This window comes from Podarcis vaucheri, assembly GCF_965113315.1.
Source record: "Podarcis vaucheri genome assembly, chromosome: 17".
NCBI classification, from domain to species: domain Eukaryota; kingdom Metazoa; phylum Chordata; class Lepidosauria; order Squamata; family Lacertidae; genus Podarcis; species Podarcis vaucheri.
Genome location: NC_138755.1, coordinates 9841096 through 9857579, shown reverse-complemented (window position 1 = coordinate 9857579; position 16484 = coordinate 9841096). Strand labels below are relative to the sequence as shown.

The window sequence follows — 16484 nt, the reverse complement described above, 5'->3', positions numbered from 1 at the left end:
CATTCACATGCTAGCAATGAACAGTCTTTATGCTACTCTGCCATCTGTTGCTTTGCATGTTATTGCTCTCATTTTTACTGCATACATTTTATAATTTTTGTTGTGTTACTGTATTTCTATTTTTAATTGTAAAGGCAGCCTGGGAAAGTTTCACTGAAGGGTGGTGTATAAATAACTAAAGTAAGTAAATAAATAAATTTTGGACGTGAAATTAGTGCGGCAAATCAGTCTCTAAGCAGACACTTAGAATACACTGCAAGTAATTTTTGCTTTGAAAATATAAATTTCTAAGAAAGGTACTGAAAATTTGCCTAAGTCACCTTCCCTTCAGTGGGGCTTACAACTCCATAGCAGTTGTTGTTTTAATCTGGGGTAGAAAGCTAATTTGCGGGGTGGGGTGAGGTGGAGGAAATGCAACATACAAACCTGAGTGTACCTTGATGTGCTACTTTGTGGTGTCTGTTAGAATTTAATATTTAACACCCCAATGGATGTTCTACATGTGTTTTTCCAGATATTTAAATCTAAACCCAATTCATTCTGGACACTCTTTTTCCATAGGGTTCTCATAGAAGCATACGAAACTGCTGTATGTCAAACCAGAACATCTAGTCCACTACGGTCATCTTTGACTCGATGTTGCCCAAGTCGATCCGGATTAATGGAGCAAGAAAACTTGGTAAAAACCCCATCCCACAAAAGTGATCCGTCTTCCAGGATGCATTATACAATCCTTGTGTTAAGCTGCCTCAGCAGCAGAAAGAGAAAGCAAGAAAATGAAAGAACAAAAGAAAGAGAGAGAGAAAGAGAGAGAGAGAGCAGGAGACCATTGCCAGAACCGACATGACTGAGAACTCTGACATGCCCTTTCAGGGAGACAGCTCTGTCCCTTGCCTCCCCACCCTTGCCCACAATCCACCCATTCCCCCCCCTAAGAAAATGGCTTTGTTCTCACCTGGTCTGACTCCTGCTAGGACAGGCAGCGGGTGATGGGTGAAAGCCATTCTCGGGGAGGTGGTGTGGGAGGACAGGGCACTGCAGAAATCCAGCTTCCCTGACTTCTTTAAAGAAGCCGGTCCTGGCAAGGAATCAGGGAGAAAGTGCATGGTTTAACAGATGGAAAGATGGATTAGTATTTAGCCGTGCTCTTTCATTCACTCTTGTGGACCAGCTCACAGTCTGAATAGGCCCCCTTTGCCAGGATTCAGCTGTTGCAGGTCTATGGGAAAGAGTGTGTGGGCAATGGCTGCTTTGAATTTCTTGTCTCTCTCTCTGCCTGCCAGTGAACAGGTCTACGAAGCAGTTGGCGTGTATGGTACATCTATCCTTCATAAAAGCTACCCGCTCACTGTATAACAACTCCACTGAAACAGTCAGATTCCAATATGTGTTGCAGAAGTGGTATATGCAAAGACATAGTCATCATATATTATTTCTACAGCACTTAACATGTACTAAGAGCTAAACTTTAACTATCTGTAGTGAGCCTGGAATGACAGCCCAGGGAGCAAATGAATTGCTTGCTTGCTGATCCCACTAGATCACCACGTTTTCCTTCCTCTCGAAGAGGGTTGGTTTCCTTCTTTGGCTTCCCATTGCTGCAAAACCATCCCTTGTCCTACAAGCACAGCTGAGATGGTTGTGCACCTCTCTTGTGTCACTCTGTAATCTGAGCAATGTGAACTAATCTGTGAAGAGTGTTTATTAGTGCTTTGAAAGACCTTGTTTCAGGGTATTTCCATGCAGGTTTAAAGTTAGATTTATAATGGGAATGAAATTCGCCAGAATGCTCATTTGCATGACAACTGCACCTCCTCCTCTGAAGGTATGCTCGGAGGTAAATGAAGCCTCACTCTCGCCCTGCAGTTCTGTGAGAGTAATGCCCACAGACCTGCCACTTGGGTGTTATTAGAATTTGTTTGAGAATTGCCTGCAAACCCAGAAATACAAGGATGTTTTAGTAACTCACAAGGGATCTATCTTTTCCAGATGGATCAATTTTCAGAAATGACTCCTGCTGTTTCCCCACTGGTTGCACACGTTGTGATCTTATCCTGATGTATTTTTCAGGAGCTCTCAACCATTTCCCCCTTCCAAAACAACACAGAACCAATTGCATAGTCTGATTGATATGCACAATGCTTCTAAATCAGCCGTTTTTTCAAGGAATGTGCAGACTCAAGCTGCCCTCCTTTGTACCACTCTTAGTGAGAAACAGGATGCTACAGGTGGGAAGTCAGAGAGCAAAGTGCCATCCTTGATGTCCTCAACCCCAAGACTCACAGGCTGTCTCCCTCTCGGGAGATCCATGTGTGGCTGTGTAGGCCCTTAGAAACAAAGCAAAAAGACGCATGGAAGCCCGAGGCTCCCCACTCTGCCATTCCACATAGCAGACCTCCTAGTCCTGGGTGGAAAGGAAGAGAGCAGGAAGGCACACCCTGAATCTTCCCAGCCCAAAGTGATCTTTCAGCACTTGTACATGCTTACCACAGAAATATGATATACCATTATAGGCAAGGGAAGTCCTGCTAAAACCTGTCATGAAATCAGTACAGTGGTGCCCCGCAAGACGAATGCCTCGCAAGACAGAAAACTCGCTAGATGAAAGAGTTTTCTGTTTTGGAGGTGCTTCGCAAAATGAATTTCCTATGGGCTTGCTTCGCAAGACAAAAATGTCTTGAGAGTACCTGCTGATTTTTTTCCCTTCCCCCCCTTTTTTAAGCCGCTAAGCCGCTTATCAGCTGATCCGATCAGCAGATAAGCCGCTAAAAGCCGCTAATAGCGCTAATCAGCTAATCTGTCAATGGGCTTGCTTCGCAAGATGAAAAAAACGCTAGACGAAGAGAATCACAGAACGGATTCTTTTCGTCTTGCGAGGCACCACTATACAAGGAAAACATTCAGGCTGTGGGCTATATCTTCAAGTCCAGGCTACTTCCTCTGGGACTCAAGTATATGCAGACTGCAGGTTACATTCAGAGAACCACAGAGTACTTTGGCTAGTCCGGAATCAAGCTTAGTAATTTTTATTTTTTAAAAAATATTGAGTATGTACCCCTTGTTTTTAATAAGAGTTAAGGCCCAAACTACATGAGATGCAAGAGTTCCATGTCAGATCTCCCAGTATCTTAATTTTTAAAACCTGAGAGCTGCTGTCGGGAGCTCCAGTTGTGAGTGGTGCTGTGCAATGAGATTCTTAATCTTTGCCCCGTTTTCCAGATCTAAAGCTGAAACTGGTACTAGCTCTGCAATGGGAAAATAGGGACGACTGGGGGCTTTAAAGTGGATTTGCAAAGTGCAAGGGGTTTTTACAGGTGGGTGCTCTGTCAATCATGTGACAGCATGAGATTGACAAGTGGGCAACCCCACCTAGCTGTCAAACTTGACTCACATAGCAGATTCTGATAAGGATGTACAAACTGGTCCCCCTGTGACTTAACAACAGCAGCAAAATGGGAAGAGATTGTTGAAATGGTAGGGCACTGTTGGAGAAGAAAGGCTCTATATTTTCCAGGGACACACAAGTGCTGAGCAGTTAAAGCTCATGTAGTAAAATCCAGTAAGAACTTGTGGCAGCCACAAACACACATGCACATCTCAATCTAAGTAGCTCTGTTTAAATAGCTGGATACCGCTATAAAAATGTGTTTGCCAGTGACAGAAACGCAACAGAAACAAGCATACAAAGAAACAAATGAGCAGGTGACACTATTCAGAAAAGACTTCAGCGACTAGAATGTAAATAGACAAAGACAACCCCTAGTATCTATTTTTTTATTTAAAAACTTGTTTTAAGAAAGCCATGTGAGTAGAAGGCAATTTAAAAAAAATAAATACTTGGGGTTCACAAATGTCTGGATTTAAAGGGTGAGACATGCCATTTCAATAACAAAATGCTGAGCAGTTTGGGCAATAAAATCCAGAATGTTTCCACTGGCCATTCATGCACAATGCTCCTGCTCTTAAGGTTCCATATATTACCTGTCCTCTCAAGGGCAGCTGTTCAGTGAATAGAATCATCTCACTGTCTTATTTTTAGCTTGAATATGTCTTACTTCAATATATACCACTGTCACCAGCACAAGTCTCCCGGTGAATCAAATTCCATGTCCAACAGGTTGGCATGTTAGCTTGTGCTTATCTTTCCTAGAGGACTATGTGTCTTAAGCTAACAAATTTATTGTGCTATTAGATTTCATGGACCACAGTCCACTTCAACGGTTGCATATGATGAAGTGAACTGCAGTCCATGAAAGCTTGCCATAATATGTTGGTTGGTCTTTAAGGTGCCACAATAGGTAAAGGGACCCCTGCCCGTACGGGCCAGTCTTGACAGACTCTAGGGTTGTGCGCTCATCTCACTCTAGAGGCCGGGAGCCAGCGCTGTCCGCAGACACTTCCGGGTCACGTGGCCAGCGTGACGAAGCTGCTCTGGCGAACCGGCACCAGAGCAGCACACGGAAACGCCGTTTACCTTCCCGCTATAAAGCGGTACCTATTTATCTACTTGCACTTATGGGTGCTTTCGAATCGCTAGGTGGGCAGGAGCTGGGACCGAACGACGGGAGCTCACCCCGCCGCAGGGATTCGAACCGCCGACCATGCGATCGGCAAGTCCTAGGCGCTGAGGTTTTACACAGGTGCCACAATACTCCTTGTTCATTTTTCTTAGTAACTATTATTATGTCTCTGATTCCCACCCCACCCACCCCAAGCTTATGTGATTTTTTCAGTCAGACAAATAATAATCAAAGAATAGAGCCACTTCATGCTTTCTCTCTTTTTGGAACTGCTTTAGCAGAATTACATCCTACATACCAGAGTTTCTCAAATGATGGTATGCAGACCACCGGTGCCCTGTGGAAAGGTGGTGAAATAGTCAGTATCTGTATGTGGCCCATGACTTGTTTTATCTTTTTCGGACAATAGAGACTGAGGCTGATTTGACCTAGGGCTCATAATTTTCACAGTGGAACACTGGTGCAGCATACTGTTCCCCCAGTAAAAAATTACCAGTTAAAGGGGATTTCTTAGATGCCTGGCCTGGGCCAGTTTATTTCATAATATGCTGCTGGCAGTTTTTGATAACAATGTCAATGGGGGCAGAGAAGTTTAGTAAAATGCAAGTTCTGCATGTGCATTCTTTCTTAAACAAAACATATGTTAACTGTTAACGGAGACCCCCAGCAATTATCCAGTTGTCTGTGGGATTGGGGTTGAGAACGATTGTTGTATGCTAATAATGAACCAGTTTTCTGAATGTGTATCCTTATGTAGTCAAAACAGCATCAGCCACTGGAGCTCCAGATATTAGCACGCTCCTGGAAATCTCAAAGACTGTGGCAGTAGAAACAACATACAAACAAACAAACAAACAAACAAACAACCCATTGAAAACAGAGGAGGAGGGAATAGTGCAATGAGGACTGAACAAAGGACTACAGGACTGTTTGGGGCGGGAGGCACATACCAGAAGTGTGTATGTGGAAATGCAGTATCCTGGAAAACAGCATGGCTACCTTGATAGAACTCTGAACTGGAGCACTCTATGTTGCATCATTTTGTTGCAAGTCCTACTGGAAAAGAATATTGCCCAGACCAAAAAAAGGCTGTTGCTTGGTCTTTGATGCTTCTGCCCTGAGACCACAATTGATCCAGTGGCTCCTTAATAACCACCACAAGCTGTTGTGTCTGCAGCCATCTTTGACTAGAACACCAAGAAATAAATTTGGGTGCGGAGTACTATGTGGTGTCAGAGTTAAGGTTCAGCACTTAGAACTTTACCTCAAATCTCCTACTAATTACCCACTAATTAATTTCCTTGGAGTGTGTGCCTATTCTTGTAGTGCTGTGGGCTGACCCTGAATTTGCTGTCCAGAAGCCTACAGCCATCCAGTAAACAGGGCTGTCAATTACAAAAAACCTCCCAATGTGTGTACGACAAGCAAACTGGCGACACACCCTTTGAATGGTGGGAGCTGCTATACTGCTGCTAAGGGAGATGGGCCATGGTTTTCATGTTTGCTGCTGCTTCTGTAATCCAGCACAATCTGGCACTTCAGCAGCAGGCAAGGGGGCCTGGGAGAGAAAAGCCCCCAGCCTGTTATCTCATGCCAGCTGCCTAACACCTGATACCTGAGCACAGGGATGGGGAGGGGGGCTGCCAGCCAGCTGTGAACACCTGTCCCTGTCAGACGGCTGGATGGTCTCTCCAGCTGTTCACACAAGCCCTGCAGCTGCGCTGCTTAATTGGCGATTTGTTGAGATGGCTGGGAACAAAACTCAACAAGACAAAGGAGGAGGGGGGAGAGGAGAGAGAGAAAGAGGGGGAATGCATATGAATACAACCTGTTCCACAGCCTTGAGGCTTCTAAGGGGGAGGAGACACCTTTGGGATCATATCATCTAAGCGCAGCACAGGATGATGTGACAGGATTACAAATGCATAACTAAAAGCCTAATCTAGAGCAGCCCCCAGGTGCAAAGTACATTCACTCCCCACAGTTCTGCTGCACAACCCTATCCTATCGAATGCGCTGCAAACGGAGAGCAGGTGTAGTGCAGAAGGTGCTTGGAGAGCAACTGGCTCAAGAAGACATGTGCCACATGCTGCCTGGGAAGGCAAATGGAAAAGCGCTCCATATACTTCCTACCCGGACCAGAGGGTAAATTGCTTCTTGACTCCAAATCTGGCAGCCAAACACTGAGAATTTGCAACCCATTTCACTAAGTCGTTGCAGTTGTTGTTTTTGTGTTTCCAAGCAAAGGCCATCTTCTTCAAGGCTCCCTCTCAAAAGAAGACGCGCATCTCCTGTCATTCACTTTCTATTACTAGGCAGGAGTAGACCTGCAGCTCCGACCTCTCCTGGGCCCTCCATAGAACATTTGCTGGCCAATTTTGGATCAGAGTTATGCTTTTCGCAATGTCAAATGCTAGGAATTCTACAAGTGTGAGTGTGCTGGTTGGGGCGGGGGTAGATAGATTTTTACCAGGTAGTGTTCTTTCTTGTTCTTGGAAGCCTCTATGGTAATTTCAGTTAGCTCTCCAAAGATGCACAGTTGCTTAGTTCCTGCAGCAATTGTGCAATGTCCACAAACTACTTCATAGCTATCTAATGTATACCCTATAAAATTTTCAGGCAAGAGCATTTCCTCAAATATACACAGCTAGGAGGTCCCCTTTCTGCTGAGACATCTGATTTGCTGGCAAGGTGTGGGTAGCAGGTACCATAAGAATATATGTCTCTTTGTCAATAGCTAAGAATGCCGATAAGCAGATGCTAATGGGGTCAGATAATTTTTTATTGCTAACATATAAAAGGGATGAAAGAAAGACCAATGGAAAAGGCCAGTGTAAGAAGTGTTTTATTCTGAAACCAATTTCCTTCTTTTCCCCCAGGATGTCACAGATTCACAATCATCCCTGCAACTGCTGGACAGGAATTTGAAGAGATGAGTGGCGTGGGAAGGAATTTTGTTGGCTAACTGAAGCGGGTATAACCTGCTCACACTAGTCACTCTCACCACAGACAGTAATGAACGTTGGCGATACTTCCAAAGCAAATTTCAACTTTGCAAAGAAGTCTGAATTTGTCAATCATTTTTTATTTCCACGTTTCAAAATGGGCAAATGATCTCATTGGGAATGCAGAGAAAAATATCACCAAGCAAGCACACAAATGCCCTAACCAGAGAATGACACGAGTCATGTCAGAAAACTGCTATTTCAAAATGATAGCAAAGGGTTTGTGTGTCAGTCAAGAAAACAGGATACAGACAAAGCGTTGCAACCACCTCCTGATTAGCATGAACTGAATTCAGCTCTCTCAAGTCTCAGGTGCAGACCGTGTCAAGCTCTGGCATCTGAAGTCCCTTAGTTAGAAAGACTAGGAATTGACAAAGGGCTCTCAAATGAGCTGAACTATGCTCCCCTGCTGGGCTATGGATGTTGATCTCATCCCCCCCATCCCTTTTTTCCATCCATTCTATCACATCCGTTTAAGCATTTTGGTTTTTAATTATATTCTGCTTCTTGTCTTTTGGTCTCCAAATAGAGAACTCTGCTTCCACATAACAATTCAACAGCAACAGCATCCTATCCCAGAAGTATCTGAATCCCAAGCCTGCCTGCAACAAGGAATCCCTGGATAAACAGATTGTTGTTATGCTCCAGCCTAAGGGCAGCTGATTCCCAGCACTGAGTAAGCAATCCCAGTACAAACAGTTGATGTGCCTCACCTCAGAGGCTGCTGCATCTCAGCAAAGCCTCTTCCCAACAGACTCCATGTAGCATCCTCTCCATTCTCACAAACCTGCACCCAAGCTGCCTCCCTCCTTATTAATCCCCTTCCTCTTTATTCACAGAGACCCCCTCATGCACACAACCAACAAATACGTGCTGTCACTCACAACCTCCGCTTGGCGTCTACAAGCTAGCATCTTCTCTGGCATCAGTGCTTAAACATTTTACTCCCAACAACGCATGACACAGGGAACATTTAGAAATCATATCCTCTGTATTGCAGATCTATACTACATTGTATTATGCTCTATGCAAACATCATGTAAATGTGAAGATCTCTGTGTTCAATGTGTGCAATTTACCTCTTTTCTCTATTGTGCCTACACGCTAGAATGCTTTACTGAATAGCGTCCCACTGGTCCCTTCTTTCCATGCTCCAGAATCCTAGGCTTGTTTCAGGGCTTACATTGTCTTAGCATCCAACTACTGTGCTTGGATCCGTACCACTTGGTCTCACGCCACAGCTTTGCTGGTCCTGGGTTCTCTTTTTGTCACTCTATCCTTGTGTCTCATCCCCACCCCATTTCACCCCATTTCTCTGATTTTAGGTCAGGGCTCCCCTCTAATCCTGCATTGAGGATTTGTCTATTAAAGAGTTACACCCCAAGCCTGTCGTAAGCAACTATATCTCTGCTCCTCTGAAATGTTCTTTCCAGCCTGTGGAATCTGTAGGTAGCTGTCCAAACACAGTTCATTCAGATCCTTAACACAGCTACCACTTGGCCTGCACTTTCTGCAAAATGTCTCAGGGGATGCAAAGGAAAACTCTGAGTATCAGGACCAGAAATTACAGCAGCCTACAATACCTCAAGGAATTTGTGTCAGAAGAGACTAGAATCTGCCTATGTTCCTTTTAAATCCTGCCTCACAAACCTTTATCTAGAAAGGTGACCACTGTGTTGGAGGAACGAAATTTACAACAGGAGGTCCTTGCTTCTGTGAAAGGAATTTGTGCAACCCATACAGTACAAGAAGAGTGTTAAGTACATGAAGGCCAGAGGGCAGCCCAGTCTCTTCTGCTTTAGTTTCCCATCAAGATCTATGTGAACTGGGGGTGCAAAGCTGGTGCCCCCTACCTGCATCCACATCGTTGGGCCACCCACTGGACTGGCTGCTGCCAGCTGCTGGGGACCGCCCTGTCCCAGGGTAGAACACGTCGTCTACAGGGCTCTCCATCTCGCTGTCATCTATCGACTTGGGCCGCTTGGTGGAACTGCAATGGGAAGAGACCACAGAAGGGCAGACCATAAGTAACCATTGAGTGATGAAATAGGGTACCAGCTGAGGAAGGCCTTCCTCCTCCAGAGGCTGGGCTTTCTTGTTTGGAGGGGTTAGTTGACATCAAGACTAGGAAGGGCAAGCAGCTGATTTCTTTTATTCCACAGTGGCCTGTGGTTTTGGAAAGTATTGGTTTACAATAGTAGAGAGTCCTCCTACTGCCAGCCCAGGCATCCTTCACAATGGGGCTGACTGAGAGAGGACACTGGTAAAAGAGGCATCATTTGCTTCCAAGGCTGAGGCCCTCCAGCAGGACTTCTGCATTATGCAACAGTTGTGGGGAGACATACCTGCTAGAAGGTGGAGATGTTATTGACCGTCTACCAAGAGCCACTTGATTGATGTTGTAGTAACTGGGACTCTCGAGGTCAGCCAGTGAGAAATTTGGACCAGACGCTGTGGCAACAGGAGCTGAAGAATGAGAGGAAAAACTCAGAGACTGGAGGATCGGCATCAAGAGAGAAACAAAATGTCAAACTGACTTCCTAAATCAGTAGCTGCCATCTTCTTGAATGAAGGTATTAAAGGTGGTTTGGTATACTTTTGGCAAGGCCAGTTAGGGACAATCTTGGCTACTAGCACATTCCCACCATGTGCTCTGCAGAATGAAGGCAGATGTTACCAGGCTTGAAGAAGCTCCAACTCTCGGTGCTGTTATCTTAGTCATTAGTTTTTGACAACCAGAGACATTTGCTGACTCCAGCATCAGGAATTACAAAAACAGTCTATTTCCTCTAACAGAACTGTTACATGGAAACCAGGCCAGGGTGCTCTGCTGAGGTGTTGCTCAGGCAGTTTGCTAACTTCAAGATGCCAACATCTGTACTCTAGAACTGATTCCACCCTTGAAAGGCAAACCAACTATTGCAATGTGCATCCAGTAAAAGTCCTGACACTGTCATGGTATGACAGCTTTCAGCAAGGGGCCATAGTGCAAGGAAGCCGGACAGCATGGATTTCATTGGTTTCTTTCTCCGTGCTTTGGGAAACAGGAGATTTAGCAGTCAAATCAGCAAATGGCTTGCTAGACAGGTGTTTTTGTTTTTTTCAGCCAGAACTTGCTGGAACTCAGTTCCGGTCATTCTAAGAGAACAAGGGAGGCGTTCATAGTGAGTTCTGGTGCCTCCTTTTCTAGAAAACTATCACTGCTGATAGATATGCACATTACAGCCCTGACTGTAGTAGCATGACCAGTAGCTGAAGCTACTGAGTGCAGGAAACTGCCAAAGAGAAAGGCAGCAGATTGAAATATAATGGCACACAAGGAAAGAGAAAAGATAAAAGTGTAAGCAGGTTTGGGTTACTAAATTTGTTGCCCAAAGAGAGCAGTACTGGGTTGGCACTATATGGTGCTAAGTAAGTCAACACTTGGTTAGGTAACTTGGAAACGGAGTGTCTGTTTCCCTTCTAGCTAAGGGGAGAACTTGAAAGCCTGCTTTCTAAAACTTTCCAATTTCATCCATAAAACGATGAACAAACCAAAAACTTCTAATGCAACCAATGAAAATAGTCTAAAATAATAATAACCAGGAGAGTCACAAAATGCTCATATTATTTCTGGCAATATTTGGGATCAACTACCTCAACTGGACTTAAAGCTGCGAAGGAGGTCCTATGATGATCCTACATACACTTCAGCCTCCCTAGAAAGGGTAGCAATAATAGGAAGGAGAAGAACCTCAAAGAATCCCTTGCTAGGATTGGGCACTGCCGTTGCTGGTTCTTGTCATTTTGTGCCTCCTGTACTGATCCTGCTAGCCGATTTGCGGACACATTCTAGTGCCTGACATAGAAAGTTGAAATGGCAACCTTAATGTTGGTAAAAAAATAAAATCATTACTCTGCTAAAGGGTAGGGCTGGCTCTGTCCATTTGGACTAGCTGCTATCTTTGTGACGATTGGCACTCTGTTCCCTGAGACTAATAAACCTTTCAGCTGGGAAGTACTCTTAGAATCCATGTTGGACCCACAGAACAAGAAATCCAGAGCAAGTGAGACAAAAGCTTTCTGCGACAATGTCAACCTTTCCAGGTGTTGAAACCTGCGAAGGGAAAGAGACCCTATTTTCAACATGTAATTGGGATGCTTCCCTTCCCTGCTCCTTTAATGTGCATCTAATGTAAATGCACTAAGTAGGAGAAGGGATGAGGTTGCGATGCTGCTGAGGGCAAGACCATGATTAGGAGAAAGAGTCTTGCATTCATAACTCCTTAAAAAGAGCATGAATATGGAGGATGTCCATCTTAGCAATTTCTCAAATCTGACTCCACAAGCTTTCACTTAATCAAATCCAGCTTCCATAGGCCTAGCTTAGCAACAAGACCACAGAGCCATTTGGAAAGGCAGCCCAGTCATAGTCAGAGATGTCACAGTACACTGTGCAACAAGTCTGAAAGCTAAGAAAGTGAGGAAAGGATGAGGCTACTGCTGCAGAGGTCACATGCACAGGTCTCTCTGAATCCTGATCCCCTTAGGAACAGCACAGCAACCCAGAAGTGTCAGTTGCTCTGACTTACTCTGTGACACTCTCACCAGCTCCGTAACATTCCAGACACCCGATGTCACAAAACAGTCCTGGAAAGTCAAATGCCCTGCAAAGAGAAGAAGAGAGGCACACTGGGTCATGAGGACAAAATGGAATGAGAACAGGGGTCAGCAACAAGAGGCTGGAGGTGGCTTGCTATAGCATAGTTGGACAGAAAGTGAGTCTAGTTTGCAATCTCCCTTCTAGGTCAACTCTGAATTCCATTTCTCCAGTGCTTCTCATCTGAGTCCAAGGCTCCCGCTCTCAGATCTGGCCATATCCGTTAATCAAATCTCAGCACCCCTTTTAGGTCTCAATCTGCTACATTTATTTCTCAAATATGAAGGGAATGATTCCAAACCAGATGGTGAAGACCTCTGATTCGCAGCAGCACCTGCCACCCACCCCAACCTGGCTTCAGAAATGGGGATCTGAGGGGAGGGGAGAAATACAAGGCTTCTGTGTGAGGAGACAAATAGTCAGGAGAAGTGACCAGGGAATCTGATTCCTGGGCAGGAGTTCACTCACCATTGGGCAGTGGTTTGATGTCCGCATCTCCTTGCTGGTTTGAATTGTCTGATTGTCCGGATTCTGAAACACAGAAGCAAAAACTGACATCAGGAGATGGTTGGAACAGAGAACAGAAGATGACGGGCAATAGCTGAGGCCTGCTGTGTGGGCATCTTGCACCACTTCACTCCTTTTTGTGGCCAACAGAAAGGCTGCTCCAAAAAAGCTAAGCAACAAATAATATTTCACTGGAAATGGCCAGGAGACCTGGCTGTTTTTAAAGAACTGATTGCCGTAATCAGAGAGGCCCTTTGATATGATGCTACAGGACAGGAGGACGAAGTAGAGGGTTCTTGTTTCCATGCTCCAACCCTACAAGATTACCAAGAAGGAAGCCCGTGCTCCTTCCTTCACCAGATTACCCGGGATTATTTTCACCCACTGCTTAAGAGTATGGCACTGCGCACTCAAAGGAGCCATCTGGATTTGTTCGTTACTAGGTTTCAGAAATGCTGAATGTATTTTTGTGACTGAAGCAGAAAATTTCAAATGGCACCCCTGCACCCCTGTCATGGTTCTAAAATTATAACAAACTAAATAACTGGCAGTTTGCTTGCCTTTTAATAGCACTGCCAAACCTGCTTCCTGAGGCATGCCACTTCACCTGCCTAATACTGAGGTCTATTCTGCCAAGCATTTTTTCTTGTTCTGCAGGCATCTCTGGCCTGACACAACCTATGAGATCATTCCTTCTTCCTTGTCTACAGGCACACTACAAAATCTGAAGGATGAAGGTTAATTTGGTAACACAGTTGGTGGTTGTGCCTAGGCAGGGACAGCCTAGTAGTAGTAGTAGTAGTAGTAGTAGTAGTAGTAGTAACCCTGCCTATCTGTCTGGGTTTCCCCAGCCACTCTGGATGGCTTATAGCATATGTTAAAACATAAAACACCAACTTTTAGATGTCTTCTTAAAGTTGTGTAATTCTTTATCTCCTTGACATCTGAAGGATGTCAGGGCAGGCGCCACTACTGAGAAGGCCCTCTGCCTGCTTCCCTGTAACCTCAGTTCTTGCAGTGAGGGAACTGCCAGAAGAACCTCAGAGGAGGACCTCAGTGTCTGGGCTGAGCGATGGAGATGGAGTTGGAGTCGCTCCTTCAGGTATACTGGGCCAAGGCCATTTAGAGCTTTAAAGGTCAGCACCAACACTTTGAATTGTGCTCAGAAATGTACATGGCATTTCCTGCCATGTGTTTAATTCCACACACACCTCAACACCAGTTCTATTCTCCTAATTAAATTCTCCCTCTCTTTTCCTGAAGCTGCTATTTGCCCCTTCGGGAAAAACATGCAAATACCATACCAGTGCTGCAGTCCCAATCCAATTTGGTCCCCCTATGGCTGCAATTAAGGGACGAGGGTGGCGCTGTGGTCTAAATCACAGAGCCTAGGGCTTGCCGATCAGAAGGTCGGTGGTTCGAATCCCCGCAACAGGGTGAGCTCCCATTGTTCGGTCCCTCCTGCCAACCTAACAGTTCAAAAGCACGTCAAGTGCAAGTAGGTAAATAGGTACCACTCTGGCGGGAAGATAAATGGTGTTTCCGTGTGCTGCTCTGGTTTGCCAGAAGCAGCTTAGTCATGCTGGCCACATTATCCGGAAGCTGTCTGTGGACAAACACTGGCTCCCTCGGCCAATAACGCGAGATGAGCGCTGCTACCCCAGTCGTCCGCGACTGGACCTAATGGTCAGGGGTCCCTTTACCTTTTACCTATGGCTGCTATTAATTTTTAAAAAATATACACACACATATGATCCTGGATGGCTCTGTGCTTATTCCCCACATAGGTATCATCCCTAAGTAGAAGAACCAGTGGTCAGGGATGATAGGAATTGTAGTCCAGGAACAGCTGTAGACCGAAGTTTGGGAAACCCAGGTTTAAACTGTCAATAGATCAACAGACCTAGAAGCACTTAAGTGATGGAATATGATGCACGAAGGTCAAAACCACATGCAATAGTGGCAGACTAAATGTGGGTCTGCCCCATTCATACAGAAGAGAGAGAGGGAGCATCCAAATTAAAAAGCAAACAGATTGCTAATTCTCCACTGCTCCTTGTTACCTCCCTGCAGTTTGTCACCTGATGTGATTCCCTCCAGCTAGGTTCCTCTATCAAAACTGACTTAGGCATGGAGAAAATCAGCTTGAGGGACAAATCAGGGGGTGATAAGCAGGAGCGGGAAAGGTTCAGCACCCTTATTTGCAAATCATTTTTTCACATTTAATTGCAGCCCATCAAGCCTCACTTCCCATGTGACTGGATCTCATTTAAAGACCCACTGTTATAATGTGCAACAAGATCTTAAGAGTTTGCTTGTTTCAGGGCAGGGATTATTTAGGTTGAGGATATAAGAGTTGAGGGCTTAGGGCTTGTCCACACTTCTGCTTGGCCTGTGCTCAGAAAGCTGGGGCTGAGCAGTGTTGCGCGATTGATGTTTACTCCGACTGAGCTGTAAAGTCTGGGTGAGCCCTAAACTGTCTGTTGGGTTTAGTCTGACTCTGTTTAATAAGTGGGACCACCCCATCACATCCATGCAAACATGGAAGCCACCACCTTATTATATCAGAAGCTGACATGGGGGTATATATACACAGAGAGAATGTGATGGGCTTCCTCTGGAGCATGCAGATCTTTAGCTTCTGCTCCCTTTGCAGAGCTTCAAGGGCTTCCATTGTTCTGTCCCCACAAGTCACTGTGCTATTTACTGGCTTGTCCTTTTAGACACACACACACTTTTCCTCAAGGCCTCACTACCACTTAAGAACGACTTTCCCTGAAGGTTTCATTTACCAGCTAATGCCTCTCAAGCCTCAAAGAACCCCAAGGATGGAAGCAAAAGAGTTTGTCCACCCTGGTCATTAGGTGCCAGAGGTATTGCACGAGCACATTGAAATGCCAAATTCTAGAGAGAGCACTTGACAAGAAAAGAAAAGCCCTTCAAATCAGTGGTTTTTAATCAGCCAGGTGAACTGGAATCTACAGCAGCTAAAAGACTGCACTATAACTCAGCAAGTGCCTGGTTTGACTCTCTTTCTACCATGAGCTCACTAAGTATTCGTACATTAGTGGCTTAAAATGCAGTGAGGTTGCTCCCCCTACCCCAGCTGCAGTTTAATTCACATTTGAACATTGCTGTACACACCAGGGAGGGGGGTGGCAACATCTTCACCTAATGTGCATTGCCTGATTTTGCTCCCCCTCACCCGCAACCCCCTGAAAATCCTGTTCAAGGAAGCTGCCAGCTGCCCATGCACAATGGCTGCCTGAACTGTACACATCTCACCTTATCTGCAGCTTGCATTTTCAAGTTAGATGAAAGCTGGTTTGAAGGAAAACGTATCAAGCCAGAGTATTTCTCAAGAAACTAATAGATATGGATTGTGGCTAACATCATGTGTACCTGACTTCAAGCGGCAGCAGTACGAGTGCACTGGAGCAAAGGTAATGTGTATATTCCATTAGGTAAGCCACTTTCTCTAATTCAGCACCCCTTTTTGCAATATGAGGGTAATAATACCGACCTTCCTTACAGGACTACTGTAAGAATTATAGAACTATAATGAATGTGAAGTGAAAAGGAGTTACATGATTTACTAGGTGCACAGAAATGGAGAAATTTTGAAATCGTCTTGCAAAGATATGAACCTAAGAAAGAAGATACAGTACAAATGATGCACAGATACATGAGGGTGGGGGTGGACATTTTAAGTATGGCTAAGTATCAAGATCCCATACTTTAACGAGCTTTAAACAGGTTTCACAGCAACTATCAAAGTATTCCAAAGTTATTTCCACTCCCTCAACCCATCTC

General features: G+C 45.0%; 1 protein-coding gene across 7 annotated transcripts in view; it reads right to left on the bottom strand.

Moving 5' to 3' along the window:
* The window catches only part of NFIX (nuclear factor I X), a 257068-nt gene that overhangs the window by 29080 nt on the left and 211504 nt on the right, over positions 1–16484 (bottom strand). For 5 of the 7 annotated variants that reach the window (XM_082204973.1, XM_082204972.1, XM_082204976.1 and 2 more), the window contains 5 exons: positions 12633–12695; positions 12097–12171; positions 9871–9991; positions 9379–9515; positions 956–1078 (listed from right to left, as the gene is read on the bottom strand). In XM_082204973.1, coding sequence (XP_082061099.1) covers positions 956–1078; positions 9379–9515; positions 9871–9991; positions 12097–12171; positions 12633–12695 — 519 coding nt within the window. The remainder of the gene's footprint in view (positions 1–955; positions 1079–9378; positions 9516–9870; positions 9992–12096; positions 12172–12632; positions 12696–16484) is intronic. The other 2 variants (XM_082204975.1, XM_082204978.1) reach the window with 1 other exon arrangement.